This window comes from Centruroides sculpturatus, unplaced genomic scaffold (assembly GCF_000671375.1).
Source record: "Centruroides sculpturatus isolate CEXI.00-Female unplaced genomic scaffold, Cexi_2.0 scaffold1211, whole genome shotgun sequence".
NCBI lineage: Eukaryota > Metazoa > Arthropoda > Arachnida > Scorpiones > Buthidae > Centruroides > Centruroides sculpturatus.
Window position 1 is genome coordinate 111,364 of NW_019385508.1, and position 23,682 is coordinate 135,045.

At 32.1% G+C, this 23,682-nt stretch overlaps 1 protein-coding gene across 1 annotated transcript; it reads left to right on the forward strand.

Annotated features, from left to right (window-relative positions):
- The first annotated feature begins 3,343 nt into the window (after positions 1-3,343).
- LOC111639658 lies at positions 3,344-19,030 on the forward strand. Its single transcript, XM_023385571.1, has 14 exons — positions 3,344-3,474; positions 6,155-6,273; positions 6,893-6,958; positions 7,128-7,214; positions 8,017-8,095; positions 8,530-8,651; positions 9,319-9,414; positions 10,820-11,005; positions 11,078-11,164; positions 11,257-11,323; positions 15,358-15,479; positions 15,556-15,651; positions 16,771-16,959; positions 17,903-19,030. Exons 2-14 carry the CDS (start codon positions 6,174-6,176, stop codon positions 18,649-18,651), a joined length of 2,046 nt encoding a protein of 681 aa, XP_023241339.1. The 5' UTR covers positions 3,344-3,474; positions 6,155-6,173; the 3' UTR covers positions 18,652-19,030.
- The last annotated feature ends 4,652 nt before the right edge of the window (positions 19,031-23,682 follow it).

A 23,682-nucleotide genomic window follows, 5' to 3' on the forward strand; every position in this document is an offset into this window, starting at 1 on the left:
GTAAATTTCAATTTTTAGATATAATATAGGTATATGTGTAGCAGTGTAGGCCTGTATCATTTTACCCGGCCCTACCCGTATCCGAAGTTAAATTAGTTTGGCCGATCTGAGTCAAACACTACATTAGCCCGATTCGGCCCAGAAAGCATCATAGGAGAGAAATAATCAAAACTACCTTCTAAACAGAGAAAATTGGTCATTTGTTTACATTGCTAGAAACTGTTCACTACTCCTATGAATCTTAATGCTAAACTATAGAAATGCAAGTTGTTAGTTTTATACCTAGCCACCAAAGCAATGATTGTAGTCATAACAAATTTAATGGCCACTTATATTATTTCCTTTATTTTAGGCAAGTAAAAAATGTTATTCAATAATAATTTCTCTGTATTCCAAACGATTTAATTAAAAATAACCTATTTTGTAGTGTAAGGCCGGAACCTCACCCCCTCTCCAATGGGAAACTGGTTGTCGAGCTAAAGCTTATAAATCGACGATTTATTTCGTAAACAGGAACGAGTGTAAGACGATTTAATTGCAGCATTCCTAAACCAAATTCACACGTCCTTGATCTAGATCAGGGAAGGTGGGAGAGAGAGCAACCGGGGAGAGTTCGACTGTCATCTTACAGCGAGTTCAAAGCACATTAGACCAAAATTTACGGGACCGTCACTAAATATTCCTGAAAACGCATTTCAAAAATTAAGCAGTATTTTAATACAGTTTAATCCACTCAACACAATATTATTTCAGAATTACAACATTTTAAATCGTCATGGAATATTTTAAAAGAAAATGTCAATGAAACTTTTATAAAATTAAACGAAAATGAATATTCTACTGATGATCAAGTAGAAACTAATAAAGATGCGATTTTATCCTCTTACTGCATTGCTTGCAAAAATTGCTCTATTTGTTGTTATAATATATTATTCAGATATAGCATGTTAAGTGGCGCTTATTCTATACTTGGTCAAGCATACAAATATCTGCTATCTATGTCTGTAACACAAGTGTCCGATGAACAAAGCTTTTCTATTTTAAAATTTATTAAAAGCAGGCTATAATACTTATAAGTATCTCGCAAGAAAATCTAGAAGCCTTCGTGTTAATGTTAGTAGAGAAGGATTTTTTAAACGAAATACATTCTGATGATGTCATTAATATTATTGCTCAACAAAGCAAACTTCTAAAAAAAATTTAATATTGTAGAATATAGACTTGTGCTTATTGTAATTTTTGTCAATGTTGTATTTTGAATATATTTAAATATAAATAGAAAAAATACATTTTTTTTTATTTGTGGGCTGGGCTGGTAATAAATTTTCCACACAAAAATTTTAGGGCCAGTCCGCCCCTGTTTGTAAGTGGAACTTGAATTTCGTGATTGTCGTAATATCATTGATTTTCCGGAAATACGCTGTGTTTCTGCTTCTCCAGATAGCTTCGAATGCTGTTATTAAGATAGCGTAATTTACCTTTTTGTTTTGTATGTTATGAAGCCATTGGAGTTCATTCTCATTAGATGGTTTTGGAATATTGTTGAATTTTTCCAGGAATTCTTATAATTTTTTTGTATGTGTGCATTGGAGGAAGGCATGGTTAAGAGTTTCTGTTAATTGTCATACGGGGCATTTATCCGTGGATATTAACTTTTTGTTTACTTTCCATGTATTTGTAGGGAGACAATTATGATGCATGCGTGCCTTGGCACATGGTGTACTTTGCGAATAAGTTTTCAGTATAATATAACTTATAGTACTTCAATTTGAAATACAATATTAATATAATACGGCATTAAATAATATTTAGGATTACTTTTTTCACTTGGTATTTTTTGCAGCAGAAGAAATGTAATTTTTTATTTTTTATTATTTTATTTAATACAATTAGGCCAGTATTTAGTTTAGATTACATAGAAAGTAGTGAGCGTTGGAAAACTAGGCTTTCTTTATGACACATATCCGGACAAAGGTTCCAAAACAACTCGTAACTTTTAGTCATAATTGAGTTATGGTACGTTTTGCAACAAGGCAATTTATCCGTTAAACAAAGAATAATGCACCATTGCATTGGAAGAAAATGTCTCACCACTCATCTAACACATTTCTCGTGTTAATACATGTTTAACATTCTCATAAATTTAATATTTATAAATAAATAAATATTTTTAGTTTTTTGAAATAAATATAAAAAATTAATATTGAAAGCAAAGTGAAATAATATTAAGTTATATAAAATAGATTATACATCTAAATTATTTGAGAAATTTTATTATTTGCATTAATGCAAAGAAGTCACATAAATAATCTCCAACTCTACAATTTCTTATTATACCATTCTTTATACATAAATTATGATACAAAATGGGATTAAACTGATTTCTAATATTATTTTATAAAACAACACTTTAATGATGTTTGTATCAATTATAAATAATAATAATAACGATACCCATATACTGTATTTCCCCTACGAATTTTTAAATGAAATATTTTTAGATAGATAGATAGAGTATTATAATAATCTATAAATATAAGTAATCTATACTAATATAATAAAGAGGTAATGTTTGTATGTAAGTTTGGATGCAGCAGGTAATCTCCAAAACTACTCATCCGATTTCAAAAATTTTTTCACCAATATTTAGAATGGAACTTCAGGGTGGACATAGGCTGTATATTATTCCGTTAAACATGGGGGATGGACAGTTCTTTACGGTAAGCCTTACGGGGAAGGCTTACCGTAAAGAACTCTGCTTCTATTTATACTATTTTAGATGCGGTTTTTTGCATTTTTGATTGCATTTTAATAGGGTACGTCAACAGAATGTACACTAAGAAGGGATTTTTCGATATTCCCCCCGGGGGGGAGAGGGACAGGATTAAGACTTACTGTGAAGAACTTCACTTCTATTATACTATTTTAGATGCGGTTTTTTGCGTTTTTGATTGCGTTTTAATAGAGTACGTCAACAGAATGTACACTAAGAAGGGATTTTTCGATATTCCCCCCGGGGGGGAGAGGGACAGGATTAAGGCTTACTGTGAAAAACTTGGCTTCTATTATACTATTTTATATGCGGGTTTTTGCATTTTTGATTGCGTTTTAATAGGGTACGTCAAGAGAATGTACACTAAGAAGAAATTTTTCGAAAAATTTTCTCCTAGGGGGAAGTGTTATACATTTATAATAGATACATTTTGAGCCACAACAAGGCGTGGCGGGGTCTGCTAGTAATCTATAAACATTATCATAATTTTGTCAACTTATGTGTGTACATATAGATAAATTAAAATAGTTTTAAAATATTAAAATTGTACTCTCAAATTCTTTATCGGTATTTTAAAAGTAATCTTGCGTTATTTATTTATGATTAAACATTCTTATAGCTCCGAGCGTTCTTTGTCCCAAGCCGTCGACACCGAAAGGAGGATTTATTCATTGCGAACAACAATTTTCACACGGCTACAGGTAAAAAGAAAATTAATGAAATTCAAATGTTGAAAATAGAAATTTTAGTTTTTATAAAAATATTTCGAATGTAACAAATACATATTAATATGTTAAAATTAATGATTCGAGGTTTAGATTATAGAATAGTTTTTAACATTAAGAAATAATACATTTCAATAATTTTACAGACTAAAAAAATAAATAATATATATATATTGTTTTGCATAGAAGGTATACGCTGTTTAATCCATTAGCTTGACAAGTTTCTTTCGAGCTATCTGTCCGGTTTTTGCTTGATATATAAGAAATTTTACGATTGGTATTTTTATATTTCGTATCTTTTACGACTTCGTTTCATACAGTATTGTTTCAGAATTGCACATTTGACTGTTTCTTCGACGTGGGATCAAATTTGCAAAATACTTAAAAATATNATATATATATATATATATATTATTACACTTATAATACAATACAAATTACGCATATATATAATTTCTTTTTAGTCGATGGGAGAATGCGTAATCGAAAATTCCCGTTCCCTAGAGCAAAGCAAAGTTTTAAAATTTATAGTGGAATCTTCCGAAAATTAGTTTTTGAGTATAAAAATTGCGAGTTAACTTTATTCTGTCGATTGATAATAATGGAAAGATACAATAAAATGTACTCAAATACATTACGATAGAAATAAATGTAGAGAATTTGAAAGGCATACTCAATTTAAGTTTAGATATTACAAAAAGTCACGTTACGTTCAGAAAGAAATGCATTGTAGATTTGTAACAGAATGGGAGCTTTTGATGAATAAAATATAAAACAAGCTATCAATACTTTGTCAGTATCATATTATAGCCTAAATATTGATATTTTCGTATTATTACGTCACAAAAAACCAGCACATCAACAAAAGTAAATATAAATAGCTTTTAGAAGGAAGTGTACTTTCCATTTTTCAATGAATATCATTATAAAATATGAACCAATGAATATATATTCGCCGTTCCTTTATGTGCCTGTTACTAAAAGATAGCGCGATAAAAACACGGAATTTTCAAGTGAATATTATATTTGCACTTTGTATTCGTAGTCGTTACTAATTCTTTTATGTCGCTTTTCAAAAGTTAGTGAAAATAATCGGAAACAGAAATAAAGATACAGTAGAGCGTCGATTATCTTAAAGAATTTCAGTCGGCAAATTTAAATTTTCGCCAGTTCTGTGGCGCTGCAATCTTTGGCTGTGTCTTGGGCTACTCAAATATTTTACGTTTTTGATACTAAATTAACTTCTGAAGTATAATTTTTTATTGTTTATATATTTTTCAATATATCTATTTTGTTTGTGCAAAATAAAGAAATAATTTTTAACGATACATAGTCACGATTATTATTTTAAACAGTTTACGTTAGGCTTAACATCGACGAAAATTCAACGCGAAGCGACACGCAACGGAGAAAAATTTCAACATGGGATAGGTTATATATTTTTTTGCACAATCGGTTATCCGAAATATCGATTTTCCGAACAACCACAATCCCCAATTGATTCGGATAATCGACGCTCTACTGTATTTGTAAAAGTTTACCAAAAAATAACTTTTAGCAAAGTCATTAAATTGAAGTTTTTATACGAAATAAAATTTTAGGATTAAGCAGGAATATAAAAAATACAAATAAAATAAAAATAATTGCCATCAGTTTTTGAATTTCTATTTAAGTTTACATTCATCAATTTATCTGTGATTTACGTTTAGTTTTTTCCCTGTTCTCGAATAGCCTATATTTAATTTTGGGGAAGCCAAGAATGAGAATATTATAGATCTGAAATTTTGTATTTTGTCAGAAATTTCTTAAATATTTTTGCGTAATGAAAACACCCATTTTCATGTGGCAAGGTATACATATTAAATCGAAAGAGGTCTTATTCGGTGAATTCTTCAATAGAAATCGTCTTATCCACTGTATGCTTTGATCGAATAAATTCTTACAAATGATTTCTGGGCTACCAAAGAACTTTATCAAATATTGCTTGGATTTGTGGCCCAAAATCGAAATTACTTCGAAATCTTCAAATCACTCGAAAATTCTATTACTTTTATGCGTAGCTGCGACATTAGGCCTTTAGCGAATATAAGCTTAATTTTATAATCCTCCATTTATAAGCCAAATTAAGAATTTTTAAAAGAAATTTTTATGAATTAAAAATATGTGAATATCTGAAAAACTGTGAACTATGTCTAACGTTTGATTTTCCACACGTTGTGAAATAGTCAAAACCGTAATATATAAGTATATGCCTACCCAAAGAATTGAAAGGGACAAATGTCTTTTAAAGAATCGTGTTTAAATTATAATTACAGTACATGCATCTTTACAAAAGTTCTTAAAAGATTTTAATGGAAATTAAGACAGTAAAGAAATTAGTGGAAATTAAATAATGTTATTTAATCGAAAACAAGATTACGCGTGAAAACTTTTCCATTAGAGTTCTTATTTTCATTAAGTTCATTAACTTATCAATTTATTACGTATTTAAAATATGGATATCCATATTATTCTTCGAAATAAAAATTTTATAAAATAAATATAAAAAGTACGGAGATGTACAGTACGGGTTAGGGAATTTTATATATACGAATAACTTTAAACTTATTTTAAAGAAGTGGTGCATTTTATTTTATTATTTTTGTTGTTGTTACAGGCGTTGTACGGGGACGTGTATGACCGGATTTTCGTTTCCTGACGGCAAAAATACCATGGTACTTCGTTGTTCGATAGTCAGAGGATGGTTACCCGTTTCTTTTTTCCCCTCTTGCAAAGGTTAGTCGATCGATAATGGCATTTTCACCGAAGAACGACGTAATTGACCGACGACACCATTCAAGTAACACATATTAGCTTCAAATAATAACTGATGACATCGAAACTCTCGTTTGTTCGTCGTTTTATTTATAGCTTTGTGCGCTTTGTTATCCTCGACACAAATAAACGGAAGAGGAAGTGGTTTATAAAGTTTTCAAATTATTTCCGTCATAAAACAACTTCTTTTGATAAATATTATAAGTATTTCGATACAGATTAAAACCTTAATGAATATTCTGATTTTTTTTTTATTTATTTAAATTTTTGTTTTGTAACTTTTACCGATTTATTTAAGTAAGGAATTTCGAAAGGAATTAAACTGAAATTCGAAGCGAGGAAGTGTTTTTATAAAAGTTACTTGATGATAACTACTGGACTTCTATTTTAAAACGGGATCAAATTTCAAGACTTAAAATAAACTTTTGATTCTAATTCTATGCCTTAGTAACTTTTTAAATAATTTTACTTAAAAATTTTTAAATTATATAAAATTTTGGCAATTTATAACATTTATATTTATTTATTTAAAAGTTTTAATGTTCGAACGTTAATACCTTCTATCGACGAACACTTTCAGAAATAAAAGACAGAATTTATCGTCCCGATTCCGAACCAACAACTAATCAAGACATCGATTCGACCGGTAAAATACTGTGTCTAAAAATTTCTTTTATTTAGAATACATTTTAAAATAAAAAATAATTATCCGAAATTAAATTATTTTTGAATGTTTGACAACTTAAGTTAAAATCTTAAAAAATCTAAAAAAATGCAATGGAACGTAACGTTTAAAAATATAATTTCAATTGTAGGACAATCTCTCGTCTCCGAAGACGAAAATTCTCAGACATCCGATGACATTTATGGAAATAGAGGTGATCTCGGACACGACCAGACAGGTAATTTCATTCTGAAAACTGTAATTAAATAGAACTTTTAATCCTTCATTTAAAGTAGACAAAAAATTATGAAAAATTCCGAATCTTTGATTTGTTAAAATAATTATTCTTGCGTTTTTGCTCGTTTTATTAAAGTTCTCGAGATTGAATTTCTATTTTTTCTTTTCTCTTTATTATTAGGCGGAACGGCGGGCGTTATCTTAGTATTCGTTTGTCATTAATCATTCCAGGAACAGATACAAACATCGGTCGTCCGTCGGCCGATCCGACGGAACACAAAAGATGTTATTTCCCCGTCACTTTTTGATTACGTGACTTATCTATCTCAAATAATAGCGACCAATATCATCTCTACTTCCACCAAATGATCTATCCAAATCGATAATCCCTGGCAAAAGATCGATAATGCTCTTTTCGCTTCGTCCGTAACCAAACTCGCAGCTTATATTTTCCCATCTTTTGATTTTGCCTATATAAATGATGAAAAGATCTTGAAACGTTTATAAGTTGCCTATATATTCGTATTAATTATATTGTAAAAATAATTTTGCAATTTTACAAGCGAAGGTGATATAAACTGCAAATTTCGCGATATCAACAGTCTCGGTAATTAAATTTTAAAATTTAATCTAAAAATTTAATGTGCTTTTAGCAATGATAATTAACTTTGTGTTGATATTTTACTTTATAAATACCATAATTTAATAAGCAATATTTAATATAAAAGCATACTCTTTTGCATCAATTATTAAATAAGTTAGAACATATAAATATTTTATAAATTTCTATTTATAAATTACAGGGATTACCAGAGGTTATTGTCGACGACCTCCTTCGCCTAGGAACGGTTACGTTTATTGCGTGCCCAACGCAGAAACCCTGTGAGTAATTTTATTTTTCACATATTTCGGCAGTCGTGTCTACAAAATAAAAAATACTTCCAAAAGTAACTGCAAATAATCATTAGCTACAATATCCGAAGCGATAAGGATAAAAGAACAACTAAATACCGATTTTGTAGAAATTTTAATGATTTAAATAGAATCTTTCTTTTAAATTATGTAATCAAAACATGTTTGAAAAGAATTCTAACAAATTGCGTTTCGTATTTGTTAATTAGTATCCTTTATTCTATTCATGTATGTTATAATAAAATAAAATATAAATATTTCATTTACGCCTTTGCTTTACATTTAAATCATTTTAATTAATATTTAGAAATAACGTTTTTGTAATTAATTAAGATGTCTTTTAAAATGCGAAAAATTACAAACGACAATATTTACTTACACGATAATGAATTAATTTTATTTAGTGATTGTACGGCGAGATGTTCTCAGGGTTTTCATTTCCCCAACGGAGAAAACAGACTGCTGTACAGATGCGAAAGTAAAAGCGGAAGATGGAGTCCTTCCGGTCATTTTCCCAATTGCAAACGTGAGAATGTTTTCCAATAATTTAATTTGACGTTCTTTTAAAATTCAAAAACGTGGAAAAATAAATAATTTAAAAAGATGTTTCGTGAATATTTTAAAAGAGATTAGGAATTTATTTTTATACATTTCGAGCATTTTTAATTTCGGTTTTCGATGCAAATATCTTTCGCACGTAAAATATTTAACGCACGTTTACTTTAAATTAAAATGAAGTTTTACGGGCTTGATTATAAAGATTATTTTAAAATAGTCTTTAATTTTAAAATATGTATAAATTATATATAATTCTAAATATTTTTTCTTTATTCCGAATCTATTTCTTGCTCTTATAAAATATTCACGTTAATAAAATTGTAGCCTCCTGTACGCTGCATGGAGGATACTTTTTGTCAAACTAAAAGTTTATTCTAACTAAAATATTTTAAAATATTTACAAAATTCTTCCTTGAAGATACAGTTTAAATAAACTTTTTTTTTTATTAGATACATAAATATAAATATTCTAACGTCTAGAACAAGCGTGAGAGGATAATATCCGTAGAGTCAGTCATTAATTATTCTATAAAAATGAAATTTGAATTGCGCATCAAAAAGACTTTATAATCGTCGACGTCGTTACAAGGCGCCAATACGAGTAAAGTACTGACACAAAGTATTATTTTTCGCAGCTGCCTGTGACGTTCCCTGCAATAACGGAGGGGTGTGCATCGGACGAAACCAATGCTTCTGTTCACAAGATTATAGAGGAAATTTCTGCCAATATCGTACGTATCCGCTGTTAAAGTTTATTTCGTATACGATTTCCGATAATATTCGATTAAAATGGGAAACTTGCACAATTTTTTGAATTCGTTTAATAAAAATTCGTACGCTTGTTAAACATGTTTCATTTTGTAAAATGAATAGTTTTTAAAAAGGTGGAAACTATTTTTAAAAATTGTGCGACGTCGCCATCTGTATACAGTATCTGTATAATGATATTTTCTGTGCCAATTGTATTAGTAACTAATTTCAATCATTTTCTGCGATAAAATTACATAAATATATGCAGCTACTTGTCTAATTTATTTCATTCTTAGATTAGAGTAGAAATGACATATTGTACAGTACATTTTATAATAATAGGACAAATTCTGTAAGTAGAAAATATGAATATACGAAAAGATTTAAGAAATATCGATTGGGGATCGTCGAATGAAAAAGGAATCTAATCATCTTTTCTGAAATATCTCATTTATTGTATTGCGAAAATCACTTTAATTCAACTACTAATTTATTGTGCATTAGAAAATCGATATTGCTGTTAGAGAAAAAATTTTAAATAAAATTAAATGTCGCCATACATACTAAAACAACAAAATAACTAATATTTTATTTTGTTTTATCATTATTTTAATAAAAAATTAATTATTATTTATTGATTAAATATGCATTAAAAATCATGGACTGTGGGAAACAAATTACTCAAATGTATCTATTAAGCAAATACTATATTTTGAAGTTTTATATTATACTTATATTTATATATNTCCGTAAAGTTCCCACCTATCGGGCTGCGATTGGCTCACTCCTACAACGTAATTTTCGGTTAGCGTGGAACGTATCTAAGCGTTATAGGGGGGTCTACTGTACTTATATTTATATATTTAATGTTATGCCTATTAATAAATGTTTTATCCCAATAGAAGAGTAAGATAGACATTTTCATTTTTACTTACTTTATCACAATATAAAGATGCGTGGCAAAGATAGAAGGAAATTATTTAAATATTAATAAATTCCTGTATTAAATTACATAATATATAAAGTTTATACATAAACATTGTAATAAATAGTCTCTAAATAATGCAATTAAATAAAACTAACGAAATGAAATGCAAATAGAGTTACGGCCAGACTTCTCGTAAAGATATTTGTATTCTTTGCATCCCTCGTAGAAGCTATTCTTATCGAAATAATTAACGTTTAATGCGAGTTTCCCATTGTAAGTTATTAGCAAAAATTGTTTTCAATGTAATATTTTGGTATTTTATTTAAAAAATAGAAAACAAAAGAAATATGTGATACCAGAAAATCGATTGTTTAAATTACACCACAGTAAAAATATATTGCATTGCATCGTTTTGTTTTAAATATTTATTAGAAGACACTTTTAAAATTTTATTTTAGCACTTTCGAACTGCGATCCTCTACATCTGAAGTTTGCCGGAAGCATTAGATGTAATCACACTTCCGACGAGACAGTCTGCGTTCTAGGATGTCCTCAAAGAATGGTTCTCGAGCCCTCTTACAGTACTTATCGATGTAACTTGGAAGGAACTTGGAGTCCTCGTCTGACGCCTAGATGCATCGAAGGTTTCCATATTACTTAAAATACTTTATGTAAGATTTGTTTCGAAAAATACTAATGTAATATCTACATTTAAGATCCGAGATATAAAGAAATCGACTCGGGTGATCGTCTCTGTCCCACTTCCCAATGCACATCTTCTTCCCTCACCACTTACGAGAATGGTATGTTGTTTCGCTCTATAATGCCAAAACGTTAGCTTTTCATTTTACGGTACATTTTTACGCTTTCGTTTTTATGATTCCCTTCTTTTTAGGTTTGTGTCGTCGCCCTCCTCCGCCTAAACCAGGATACATAAGATGCATATACAACCAGTTGATCATGTAAGTTTTTCTTTGTAAAATGCATTTCTATTTTAGTTTTTAATTCGACTTACATCAGCATTATCATTTAAAATATTAGTTATAACGGTAAAAATAATATGATTATAACGGAAACAAATATTTCGTTTAATGAAAAATCTATTGTTTATTTAATGATAATTTTTATTGTCTGAGATTCATAATTAGTGGCTTTTAAAACTTTTTATGACAGCTTTCGGGCCTAGCTTTCAACGACATATGAAAATTTATGAAACCCATCAAAAAAAATTTTTTACAATTTAAAAATCCTAAAACTTCAAATCAAATCAAAGTACTCATACTGAATGTTTAGATTCAGTATGGATACTTTAAAATCATGGCATGATGCCACAGGTTCACTATGACTGGTCTAGTGTGTCTCCATATTTAAGAGTTTAACTATCACCTAGTCAAGTATCCATCTGGAAGACTTCTATTGTATACATTTAACGGATAGTTCTAGCATTTGCTTAAATCTCCTCTTAGAGTTTGCGTACGTCGACATTTCGGAGAATTTGAGAGCACGTTTTATAGTAAGAGTTATTCAAAATCTCGTTTATTTATGATTTGAAGAACTGAAATATTTCGTAATTGTCATTAATGTTTGTTGTGTGGTCATAACTTATGTTGTTTCTTTAATTAATATTGTGTTATTTTAAGATGAAATCTTTGCGTCATTTTTCATTCGCTGATTTCGTAATTTTTGTTGCCCGTTACCATATTTATAATTTTTATTCCTTCAAATATTAATGTCTCTATCAGTTAGAGTATATCGTTGAAGTTGCTGGAAGAGCAACATATAATATCAATATGAAACCGTTTTCTAGGAATTATCACATCCACAGATTCCAAAAATACTAGCCAATCGACAACTTTATTTTACTCAAGGGTAAAATAAAGTTGTTGATTGGCTAGTCGAATTGTTTGAAAACCGAATGGAAGCGAAAACATAAATTATGTGTATAAGAGCGGTTTGCCGAGGCCGTCATTATACTGTATCGGGCCTGGCACTAAAGTAACAGGGTGAGTCTGAAAGTTTAATTTCTGTGCCGAACTTGAAAAACGAAAAAATTTATTAAATTTATTTTGAAACAAATTATACTTTATACCTGAAATTTTTAAGTAAATAAAGAAAAACAAACAATTATATTTGTGCGTATAAAAAGCTAGCATTTTTATACCAGTAAATACATTGTTTGTACACAAAAATCTGAATTCGTGTACAAACAATATATTTACTGGTAGAAATTATATATTCTGGTATAAATAAATTAGTCTATGTGTTGCTAGTAAAAATTATGTATTTACATAATTTATAATGTACAGTAGATTATTGCAATTCATTATTACTTTAAAATCTGGCTGATAAAATTTCAGTTAATTCAAATTATATGTTATAAACAGTTCAAATTGAAACATTTTGATGTTTTAATGGAAAAAATGAATATATAACATAAATTTTACATTAATATTGCAAAATTAGTAGAAATTACATTTAGGGTTCAATTCATGTGGAAGTTAAAAGCGTTGATAATTTTCTTTTATTTATTTTATTATTATTATTTTTTCCTGTCGGTTTTCGCTTTTACACTATTTATTTTACAAAAGTAATCAATGTTCAATTACGGCTTCTAATGACAAACATAAACAAAAATTGTGGAAATACTTTTTGTTAAATTTTTAAATGTTTTGCAATTTTACTTGCATTTTTTCAAGAGGAAGAATTTAAATTTTTAAATAAAACTCTCTTGCGAGTCGTATCAAAATAAACTTATAATTCTTACATTTTAAAGAAAGATCTTCAAATTTGTTAACCACCTAATATTTCACATATGAAACAGGGTAACTACAATTTTCAATATAATCTTTTCGGCCACTTAGAACCTCTTCTATCTATTAGACCTCTCTATCTAATGGGTTTAAAATCAATAAACCTTACTATTATACTTTATAATTTCAACCTCAAAATAGTCAAATATTAAATTGTCTTCATTTAATAAACAATTCATTAGCAACTTAACCGAATTAAATGATTTATAATAATGGATAGATACACATTTTATTAAGTTTATTAATATTTTAAGCAAAGCATTATTTTATAAAACTTCAAATTATAATATGATTTATCATTTTAATTATTGATGACATACGGCAATTAAAATTTAGCATAACTTCAAATTACGTTACATTCAATAAATTTATTGTGTTTATTTTAATAGAGCAAGAATTATCACAATGAATATTTTTACATCGTTTAGAAGCATTAACTATTTTTATATACTGTACTGTACAGTAGGGTCCGTATACGCGACCAGCACGTTCTCGCTCAAGCAGAAATTCGAATAAAGTATCAAACGCCATTAATTATTAAGTATTTCTTTATAATACTACTAGCTGCAAGGACCCCCTTCGCTGGGTTTTTATTTGTATGTAATATAGTTTATATATATATAAAAGACTGTTTTTCTAAGTAATCTAGAATCTAGCTGCAAGGACCCGCTTCGTTGGGCAAAAAGTAACGGTAGTGAAGATGAAGATAATTACATTATAGCCAGTCTTACCCGTTTTCACAGAATGCAAGAATTAGGTCCCCCGTTTCCAGACTAATTAGAGAATTTTTACGTTTAGTCAAACGAACTATTTTCAACGTTTCTGGAACGTTTACAATCGTTCTATAATCGAACCAATATTCGAATTTTATGTTCGAATTTAATTCGAACAAATTCGAACAAAACATTCGAAATAGAAAGCCACTTTCAACCACTTTCAGCCTCATATCTCCCGCACCCTTATAGCTATCGAGACGCAACCACCCCTATGCACGAATGGAGACTTGGGGCTACCACCACATACAAACACCATTCACGTGCGATGTGTAGTTTTTGCGGAAAAGTGAAATATAGGGACACACACGTCCATTTATATATATATAGATCATACCATAACATGGCAAATTTTTATATAAATAACCGAAATAATGTTATATTAACAACAAATAACATGTTACCGTACGTTGTAAAAATTATTTTTTAAATGTTAATATTCTTGACGTAGGTAAAATTTATTAGTATTTTTTTAACAGTTCTTCAAAATCAGAAAATATAATAATGAAACTGCATCTTACGTATTCGTGCTGCCATCTGTTGCTAAATCTTATCATTACATCGATGATATTACCTTGAGAGTAATTTACGATATATACAGTATTGTAATTAAATTCGAATAGCGATAAACTAATTAAGTCTTTCTTTGTTAAAAACATTGATTACGCATTTAATAAAGAAAAAAAGAGTTAGGTTAATTATAATATCGAATCGCCGAACGAAGAGGAATGGATTATGTAGATCGATGAATTAAATATTTATAGGTTTAAAACAGTTTTAACATTTATAAATTTGGTTAAGAAGCCGCTGCAGTCCTATAGTGGGGAGTACTGTACTGTACTGTACGTCATTGGGACAAAATGAAAAAATTGTGAACGATATTTTTCTTTTCCGGCCGGCACTATTTACTACAGTTTAGTGGTAAACAACGTAATAGTAGCCAATATTTTTTGTATACTTCAAATAGTTAGTGTCTACTTAGCTGAGGAGGGCTTAGACACCTCAAGCCCCCCGTAGCTACGGCTCTCCAATTTTTTTCTGGACAATTTTTCTTAATAGAATTTTAAAAAGTTTTTATATCTACGATAAAATTGGGTAACAAGTGTTCGAGTGGATAAAACTACTGAACACTGGTAGTTGGTCGTGGGTTTGCGTCACGCCAACGGGCTGGCCACATAGACTTTTCCGGGTTTTCTTTACGTTTGTAACACGTAAATGGGGACCAGTTTCTGATAGAAAATCCTCCCGGTAGGCATTCTCCCTGGGCAGATCGCCCAAGGATCACGTTACCGGATAACTAAACTAAACGATACAATTTGTCTGAATGAAACGATTAATTTGTTGGAAATAAGCTATTATCATCTTAATATGTGTAAAAATATTATTAATAATAATTAATAATGTTACGGACAGGGAATGCACTTCTAAATGTGCCGATGGATATCGATACGCTAATGGACAGACGGAACAGATTAGAACCTGCGACAACAGAACTGGTATTTGGACTCCTACTCACTACCTGACTGAATGCCAACGTAATAAAACTTTTTTTTCCTTCATTTCTACGTTACTAAACCGGTAGAGTTGCAAACATACGTTATTTTATTACAGCTGTCTGTGAAAGGCCCTGTCAAAATGGAGGAAGTTGCGCGGCTCCTAATTTCTGTTTCTGCCCCGTCAAATACAGAGGAAAGTTCTGCCAATATCGTAAGTGTACAATTATTTCAACGACCATAACATTTTGAAACAAAATAACTTCTTACTTTAATAGAAAATGTCGTCTCAATATATATATACTTCATCCAGTTTTTATTGTGCTAAAATAAGTTTAAAGATTAAGAAACTATTTTCAAAGTGACGTAATTGTGAATACGTAGAATTAAAATAATAATTTTTCTTAAGTTATTTTATTGTTTGTCTCTATATAATGCAAACATTACATGTTTGCATTATATAGATAATAATGTAATATAGATAATAAGACTATATAATGTAACGAAAACCACAATCTATTTCTGGATGGATTCTTGAAAAATCTTTCTGTATTTTATCAATAATCATGGAACTTCAGCCATGTAATTGTTTACAAGCCGACGATAAAAGTCGAACGATTGGCTTTCCTATTTATTTTTATCGAACCAAATTAATTCGTTGGACGAGTAACTTTCTTTTTCTCATCTTTTAACACTCTCTCCCTTGTGATCACTAAGATGACTTTTTTTCCATACCTTCGCGGGTTCGTTCAGGCCCAAAATGGGAGCGGCCGGATTGTGAGGGTGGGACCGATATATCCGGGACAAACTGTCCATTAAATATTTTGAAAAATTTAATATTTTTTTACCTTTACCTCTGGGTCTGTTGATAGTGAGAAGGGTCTTTTATCGTATCTGCCGATAATTGGACCAGACTTGACAAGGGACGAACGAGAGATAAGAGGAACTCCAATGTAGCAGAAATTACAGTGTATGAAATTCAAACCTGAAACCGAGTCTTTTGGATGGGAAAGAAGACGTTTTTATCGTCTCGGCCGTGTCTACGTGACGATTTGTCTTAAATTTTGTTTTTATATCATATAACATATCATTTTAATGAAGAAATTTACTGGGAGACCGTGATTCATAGTTAAAAACGCGTTACGTGAAGTTAGAAAATTACTGTATTACCTTAATTAAATAGTAGACATAGGCCTATACTTTATTCAACTTGTAGAATTGTTTACATATTATATAAGTTAACATTAAGTTGTTTACTCATTTTAAATTATTTTTAAAATATTTAAATTGTGCCTAAAAGTAATTAACACTAAAACTGGTGTAAACTTTAAAGCTCTTTCAAACTGCGATCCTCATCGTTTGAGATTTGCCGGAAGCATCAGATGCAGCCATTCTTCGGAAGAGACAGTTTGTAAATTGGGATGCCCCGAAGGAACTGTTATGGATAACCCCTCACTAGATACCGTCCGTTGTAGCTTGGAAGGAATTTGGACTCCGCAATATACACCAAGATGTGTGGAAGGTAACGAACTACGTTATGTTGTTCTTTTCTAATTAACTAATAAGATCTATTGTATAGATAGTCGATGTAAGTTAATAATATATCCTACTTATTAAAATGAGCTCATTCAAAGTATGTAAGATTATATTGTTACTAGCTGTTACCCGCGACTTCGCCCGCGGAGGTTTTGCAAGCAAACCCCATTTATATTCAGTATTTCAACAACCATAGGAATTGTTATATAACACCTACCGCTGAGAATGATGAGAATTGCCGATAATCAAACAAACTGTTTTCAATTTGATCAATTTTCTGGAACGTTTACAATCGTTCTATAATCGAACCAATATGCAATAACAAATTCGAATTTAAAACGGTTCGAACATTTGGTTAAAAAATCGAAATATATGAAAATATTTATAACAATGTCTGAAATGTTATCAATGTAAGGGAAAGTATGGAACAATTTCAAAAGTCGTTCTTCAGGTTAAGCCTTAATGCTCTCCCTCTCCCCCCCGCTGGAGAATTTCGAAAAATCCCTTCTTTGTGTGCATTCCCATGGCGTACCCTACTAAAACGCAGTCAAAAACAAAAAATCGCATCTAAAATAGTACAATAGAAGCCGTTCTTCCAGTTAAGCCTTAATGCTCTCCCTCTCCCCCCCCCGCTTGGGAATTTCGAAAAATCCCTTCTTAGTGTGCGTATCCATGACGTACCCTAACTGTGCACCAAATTTCACCTCTTTAGGTTCAGTGGTTTGCTCTGGGCGATGATGAATCAGTGACTAAGTCAGTCAGGACAAGTAATTTTATATATTTAGATTCGAGCTCAAATCTTCGTATATTTAGTTTCTGGGTATTTTTAACTGAAAAAATGCATTAAAGATTTAAAAATAAACTTAATTATAAGGGCATTTGTACATTAATTAATACTAATAGTTAATTCTTTCAACCTTAACTTGCAGCAAACGTACCGGGAAGATCGACATATTCAAATCTAGATTATAATCAGCAACTTAGTCACGCTTCGCAAAGTAATTACGAACAACAATATCGACAAAGTCAAGCCAACGAACACACAACGAACTACGAACAACGGTTACAACGACAAGCCGAAAACTCTCTAATTCGAAATTCAAACGAAGAACAACAAAGGTTGGCTAAGGCCGAGGAACGAGCTGAAGATAGCGAATCGGAGGAATCGCGACATAGTGACATGGATAAAGAACGGTTTAGAGGTTCGGAATTAGAAAAGGAAAGTTACGAGCAAAGATTGCAAATGAAAAGAGAAGAAGAACAAAAAAGGTTATACGACAGAATTCTTAAGCAAAGTCTATTGAATAACACGGATCATCGACAAAGTCGAAACGAATCTCGTTTGTTAGATCGGTTGGAGGAAGAAGGGGAACGGACCGAATCCGACGATCTCCACCGCCATCACTTCAAAAATTATGACAAATTTGACACCGACGCTGAGAGATTCGGTCACCAACCGGACGGAGGATATCCCTCGACAGCCTCCGAAACTCGTCATACGGGTGAAGAGGAAATCACGGGTTACGGTCATCGTATCTTCCGTCAGAGCATCAATCGCTCCGAGTCGGGAACTTACAGAGAACACTCTGCTCAACAACATCATTACTTTCATCAGATTCAACGCACCGGACACAAGAGCACCGACAAACATTCGTGTGTCTTGTGTACCACCGGATAAGTTCGTCACTGTTATCTGATCATCGATCCAATGCTTTTATCATGGCTTCGACTACAGATCGTTTTGATTGGCAGTAGTCGAGTTCCAGTATAAACGGTTACTTCCAATCGAAACAGCAAATGCGCGCTTTTCGTTGAATGTTATTTGTATTCGATAAAATTGCATTTTTATAAATATTACAAACTCAATTTGTAGTGGCGAAATTTATTAAACAGATCGTAGGAACGCACCGCGATTAAATTATAAATTCTTATTCCTAACAAGTGGCACATATTTCGTTCGGCGCGTGTAGTAACTTTAAAATAAGAAAGTTGTCTCTGGCGGTAACAACCGGTTACCCGTTTAACTATAATTCGCTTGAACAGATCAGAATTTATAAGCAAAACAGAATTCCGGATGAGATTTTCTTACTCCAGTGGTTCTCAAACTTTGGGATTGTTTATTTTCGGGTACAACTTCTTCACGTAAACAATATTCTATACAAGAGTTTTGGCACAATGTAGCGTTAAATAAAGTATCAACTTCGTGATTACTTCATTAAAGTTGTTACATTGCAATCAAATGGATTAATTACTACTGTAGGATTAATTAATACAGAAATCGTTTTTTTTTTTTTAATTCTGGCTGAATTTAGGTGCAATTCGAAAAGTGGGCGTTTATACTCTAGGATAATGAAATGTTTGGAAAAAGGTGCATTTTTTTAAAAGTTTTTTCGAATTATAATGACACCCCTCAAATTTGATATCCAGGGTACACTCCTCCTGTCCCATCCTAGTTACACCAATGGGTAAAAGTTATCATTTCGGTTATGATTATAATGAAATTCAATTTTAATGATTCAATGATTATATTCAGCGTTATCTCTGATGTGCTATATTATTTTTATTTTTTAAATATGATTGTGTACCATTAAAAGCTGTAATAAAATTACTTTTATTGAAATAAATTACATCCTAAGATAACTACAAGTCAATATACTTTTACGAAAAGTGTAAGGAAACGCAAGATTTCTAAAAAAAGGAGTCTCTTTAGGAAATTCAAATCTTACTCCAAAAGAATTAATCTTACAAATTCAATTATTTTGAAAAATCCTTTTTTCTTGACAGCGAAACGTGAAACTTAATTAGAGAAACACTATTTGATATTATATCATACTTTTATCTAAACACAGATCAAACATTTTTGTATATACTGTATACATGAATATATTGATTGTGGTGTATATATCTCATACATACATACATACGTAATTATTAATATTAATTTTATATTATTAAAATACGCTTTTTACTTCAACACCGAATGAACACATTAAGTCAAGATAAACTCTTGTAACTCAGTTTTCACCCAATTTCCAATCCAGTTAAAACTTTTCATTCATATGTATTTTAGACGGTGATATATTTTTAAACTATTTCAAATAATTTTAGCAATTAGCAAAAAAAATTAACGAAAAATTAAAATTTGTAAACAAAACCTGATAACAGATGGCGCCACATATAACTTAGTAAATTGTGAGTGCTGTTTGTCTCAAGTCCTTACCCCTTTTTCGTCAGCCGGATGACCGAGCGGTCAAGCTAGCGGCCTACCGCTGTAGAAAGACCTGTTATCGCATCCGGACGGGTCGAAAAAGCTTCAAAAATTTTTTAATGATGGTCCTCATATCCGAACTCTCAATAAAGCGAACTCTGCTCTGCCCCGCAAAATGGCATCACAGGGATTATTATTTAAGAGATAAGATAAGAGGGAATATATTTAAGAGATTATGCCTTAATCATAGGTCTTGGTCTGATACCTCTTTGGGTGTCTTGGACTGTTTTAAGTTGGACCTGAAAGTAACAAAATGCTGGCTCCTTCCGCTCTCTCAAGCCCAACCCTCTTATCTGGCATACGTTTTATGGTGCAGCCTCTTCAGCTCATCATTTTAACGGTCAGCGGGGTCCTTTTCCCTACAAGTTGGTGGATCTTGATCAGTGTGTCCACTGAGCTTGATGGAAAAAGTGATAGATCTCTTAGATCTATCTTTTTCCATCAAGTCCTTTAGTTTCTTCAAGTTTCCTTTACTAGCTGCTAGCGTTCTAAGTACTTGTTCAAGCGGCTTGGACCAAACGACTTGGCCAGCCCCTCGGCGAAAATCCTCAGTAAGAGCTCAGTCAAGTACATACATAGTCCTCGCGTCACTGCGAGGACACCCACAAGAGCAGCTACTATCTCCTTGTCCAAATTTGCACTTGAAATGGGGAAACCTCCCGTGTCCGATCAGTATTTGCGTCGTTAACCAATTACAACACACTGGAGTACGGCCAGCTTTAGGCACGAAGGCATAGGCCTACCTACTGTATTTTGAGTCCAGCGCTCTTGTCAGTTTGTCATTTATCATTGCAGTAGAATACCTTTTATGCACTGTAAGTAGTCGAGGGTTCCACCATCCTCGTTGCTCGTTACAACGAGCACGTTGTAACGAGCAACGTTGGTACAGGAGATCAGAGATAGAGCCCTCAGCAACTTACCTCTGATCTCCTGTACCAACACATCTCTATGGTACCTGTCGCTCAAGACCTGAAGCTACGACTGTCTGAGTAAACCGTGACCGGCTCTGGTCCCGGGTGTTTAGGATCCACTGGGACGCCCTCTCCAGGGCCAACAGTTCCACCTGGAACGTGGACGCCTCCTCGTTCAGTCTATCTGACTGCCGGTACACTTGTACTCTGTCAGAAAATACGCAATACGCAGCACCTACTGAGTTACTGTCTTTCGAGCCATCGGTGTATATTTCAACGGGTCCATCCGGATATGTCGGGCCCTGTCTCTCACCACCCGGTTGCCCAATTGTGGGTTTGTCTGGCCGAACCTATAATGGGCTTGCTAAAACAGGCCCTCTTAGTGTTCACAGGGCGGAAAAAGTTTAATAAAAGAAAAAACCCTTTTTAGTCTTACTGTCTACATAAAATCTTGTAACTCAATTTTAACTCACTTCCCAATTAAATACTAAACCAAGAAGAATTTCGATAATTCGATGTTCCAGATATGAAAATAAAAGTATATAGCCACAATACCAAATATACTGTAAGAGCTGGAAAAAAAATTAATTTTTTACTTTTTAGTGAATAAAAAGTAAAAAATTTATGCGAATAAAAAGCGTTAGTTTAAAATTAAAAAAAAAATAAAATGATAAATTTAATGAAAAATATATCATTATAGATGAAGATGAAGATGGCGGCTGACAAGAGAGAATTGAGATTATAAATATAATCTCAATTCTCTCTTGTCAGCCGCCATCTTCATCCAATGATGCTTGCTTCACTTCTGTAGGATTGGCGGATCATTTCTCTATTCTCGTTTCACAAAATAATAACAAAATTAGCTAAAGCTGAATACTAATGGTTAGTTCACACCGAATACAATTCGATGGCGAAACGCAAAAAGCGAAACAGATTAACGTCGTTTCCGACGAATGTTTGTTTAGCCCAGGGGTCGCCAAAGTGGACGATATCGACCCCTGGGGGTCGATTGAAAAATTGAAACTAAAAATCACAAATATAAATATACATATTATTATGTCTTTGAATATTGTTTCAATGAATTTAATAGTACAGTTATCGGTCAACGTGTAAAATGGCTACGGATCAAGTCGCACAGGACAAACGGAAATTGTAGAGTCCGTGCTCTGGTTCTTACTTACATGTCAAGTCATCCGCAGCATTCGTAAGCTTGTGTCTGATTCGTAGTACGCTGACGTTATTAGCATCTCTACAGCTAATAACGTCAGCTAGTATTTCACATACAGGCCTATACAATAAATGTAAAAAATGTAAAATCAAAAGAAATGTACAGTATTAAAATACATGGGTAGGCTGAAAAGCAATGCACATATGCTTGTAGAACACGAACAAAAACAAATAGCAAGTTCGGGAAAAAAGTACATTAAAGTACAATTCTTAAGCTTCAAAATCATATATTTATTTTTCAACATAGTCACCGTTAAGGTCAACACATTTCTCCCAACGTGTAACAAGTTTTTTCATTCCGTCTAAAAATTCGTCCAACTTTTCTCGAATCCAGGACTTGACAGTTGCCTTCACCTCATCGTCTGAGGTGTAATGATTACTCTTGAGGTCTCTCATAAGTAGAGGAAACAAATAAAAATCACAAGGCGCAAGATCGGGGGAATAAGGAGGGTGTGGAATCGGTTTAAACTTCAGGTTTCACAAAGCCTCTCCAGTTACGCACGAGGTGTGTGGACGAGCATTGTCATGTTGCAAGATTATTGATGCCAGGCTGCCTCTAACATGCCAAACTCAACTTCAGAGGTGTTTTAGAGTCTGTATGTACTGAGAAGAATTAAACATTGGAACAAGGTGCAACGGTAATTGTCTGTGGCAGCGATCGGACTTCCGCTGCGTGTTTCATCAACAATTGTGGCTTTTCCAGGCTCGCAATTACGAAATTTTATTATCCATCAATTTACAATAGACCTATCAACAGCATCGTCACCATAAACAGCCTTTAAACGTAATTTTTTCAGCAGTTAAAAATTCGATAACAGCATGCTGTTTAACTCGCGTTGACATAGTACCAGAACATGTCTCCATATTTTCGCTTCTCAAAATATACTGAATTAACGCAACAACCTCAAACTGCACATGCGCATAGAGGGGGAATGTTACTTCCATATGCCACCTGGCACGCTTCTGAAAATCATTTCGTCCACGCTCTACAAGCATGTGTGCATTACTTTTCAGCCTACCCTCGTAGTAAAAGCTTTTTTTTTTTTCTTGTAACACAAATTTTTTGGTGGGGGTCGATGTGAGGTTTCGAAAAGTTCAGTCGACAATGAAAAAAGTTTGGCGACCCGTGGTTTAGCCAATCGCGTTGGCAGTCCAACGTGTTGGATTTTTTTCGCTAACGAAATAATTCCCACTAATCACAATGATAGATCTGTTAACTCAAAAAAGAGATGGAAAATACAAGATGACAGCATCGAATATAACACATGCGACCTACGACCATTTATTTACCGAAATAAGCAAT

Excerpts from the sequence above, each read along its gene's own strand:
- LOC111639658 (XM_023385571.1), top strand. The coding sequence starts at position 6,174 with ATGACCGGATTTTCGTTTCCTGACGGCAAAAATACCATGGTACTTCGT. Across the intron at positions 6,274-6,892 it reads TTTTTTCCCCTCTTGCAAAG|AAATAAAAGACAGAATTTAT; the intron begins GTTAGTCGATCG and ends GAACACTTTCAG. Across the intron at positions 11,006-11,077 it reads GACGCCTAGATGCATCGAAG|ATCCGAGATATAAAGAAATC; the intron begins GTTTCCATATTA and ends TCTACATTTAAG.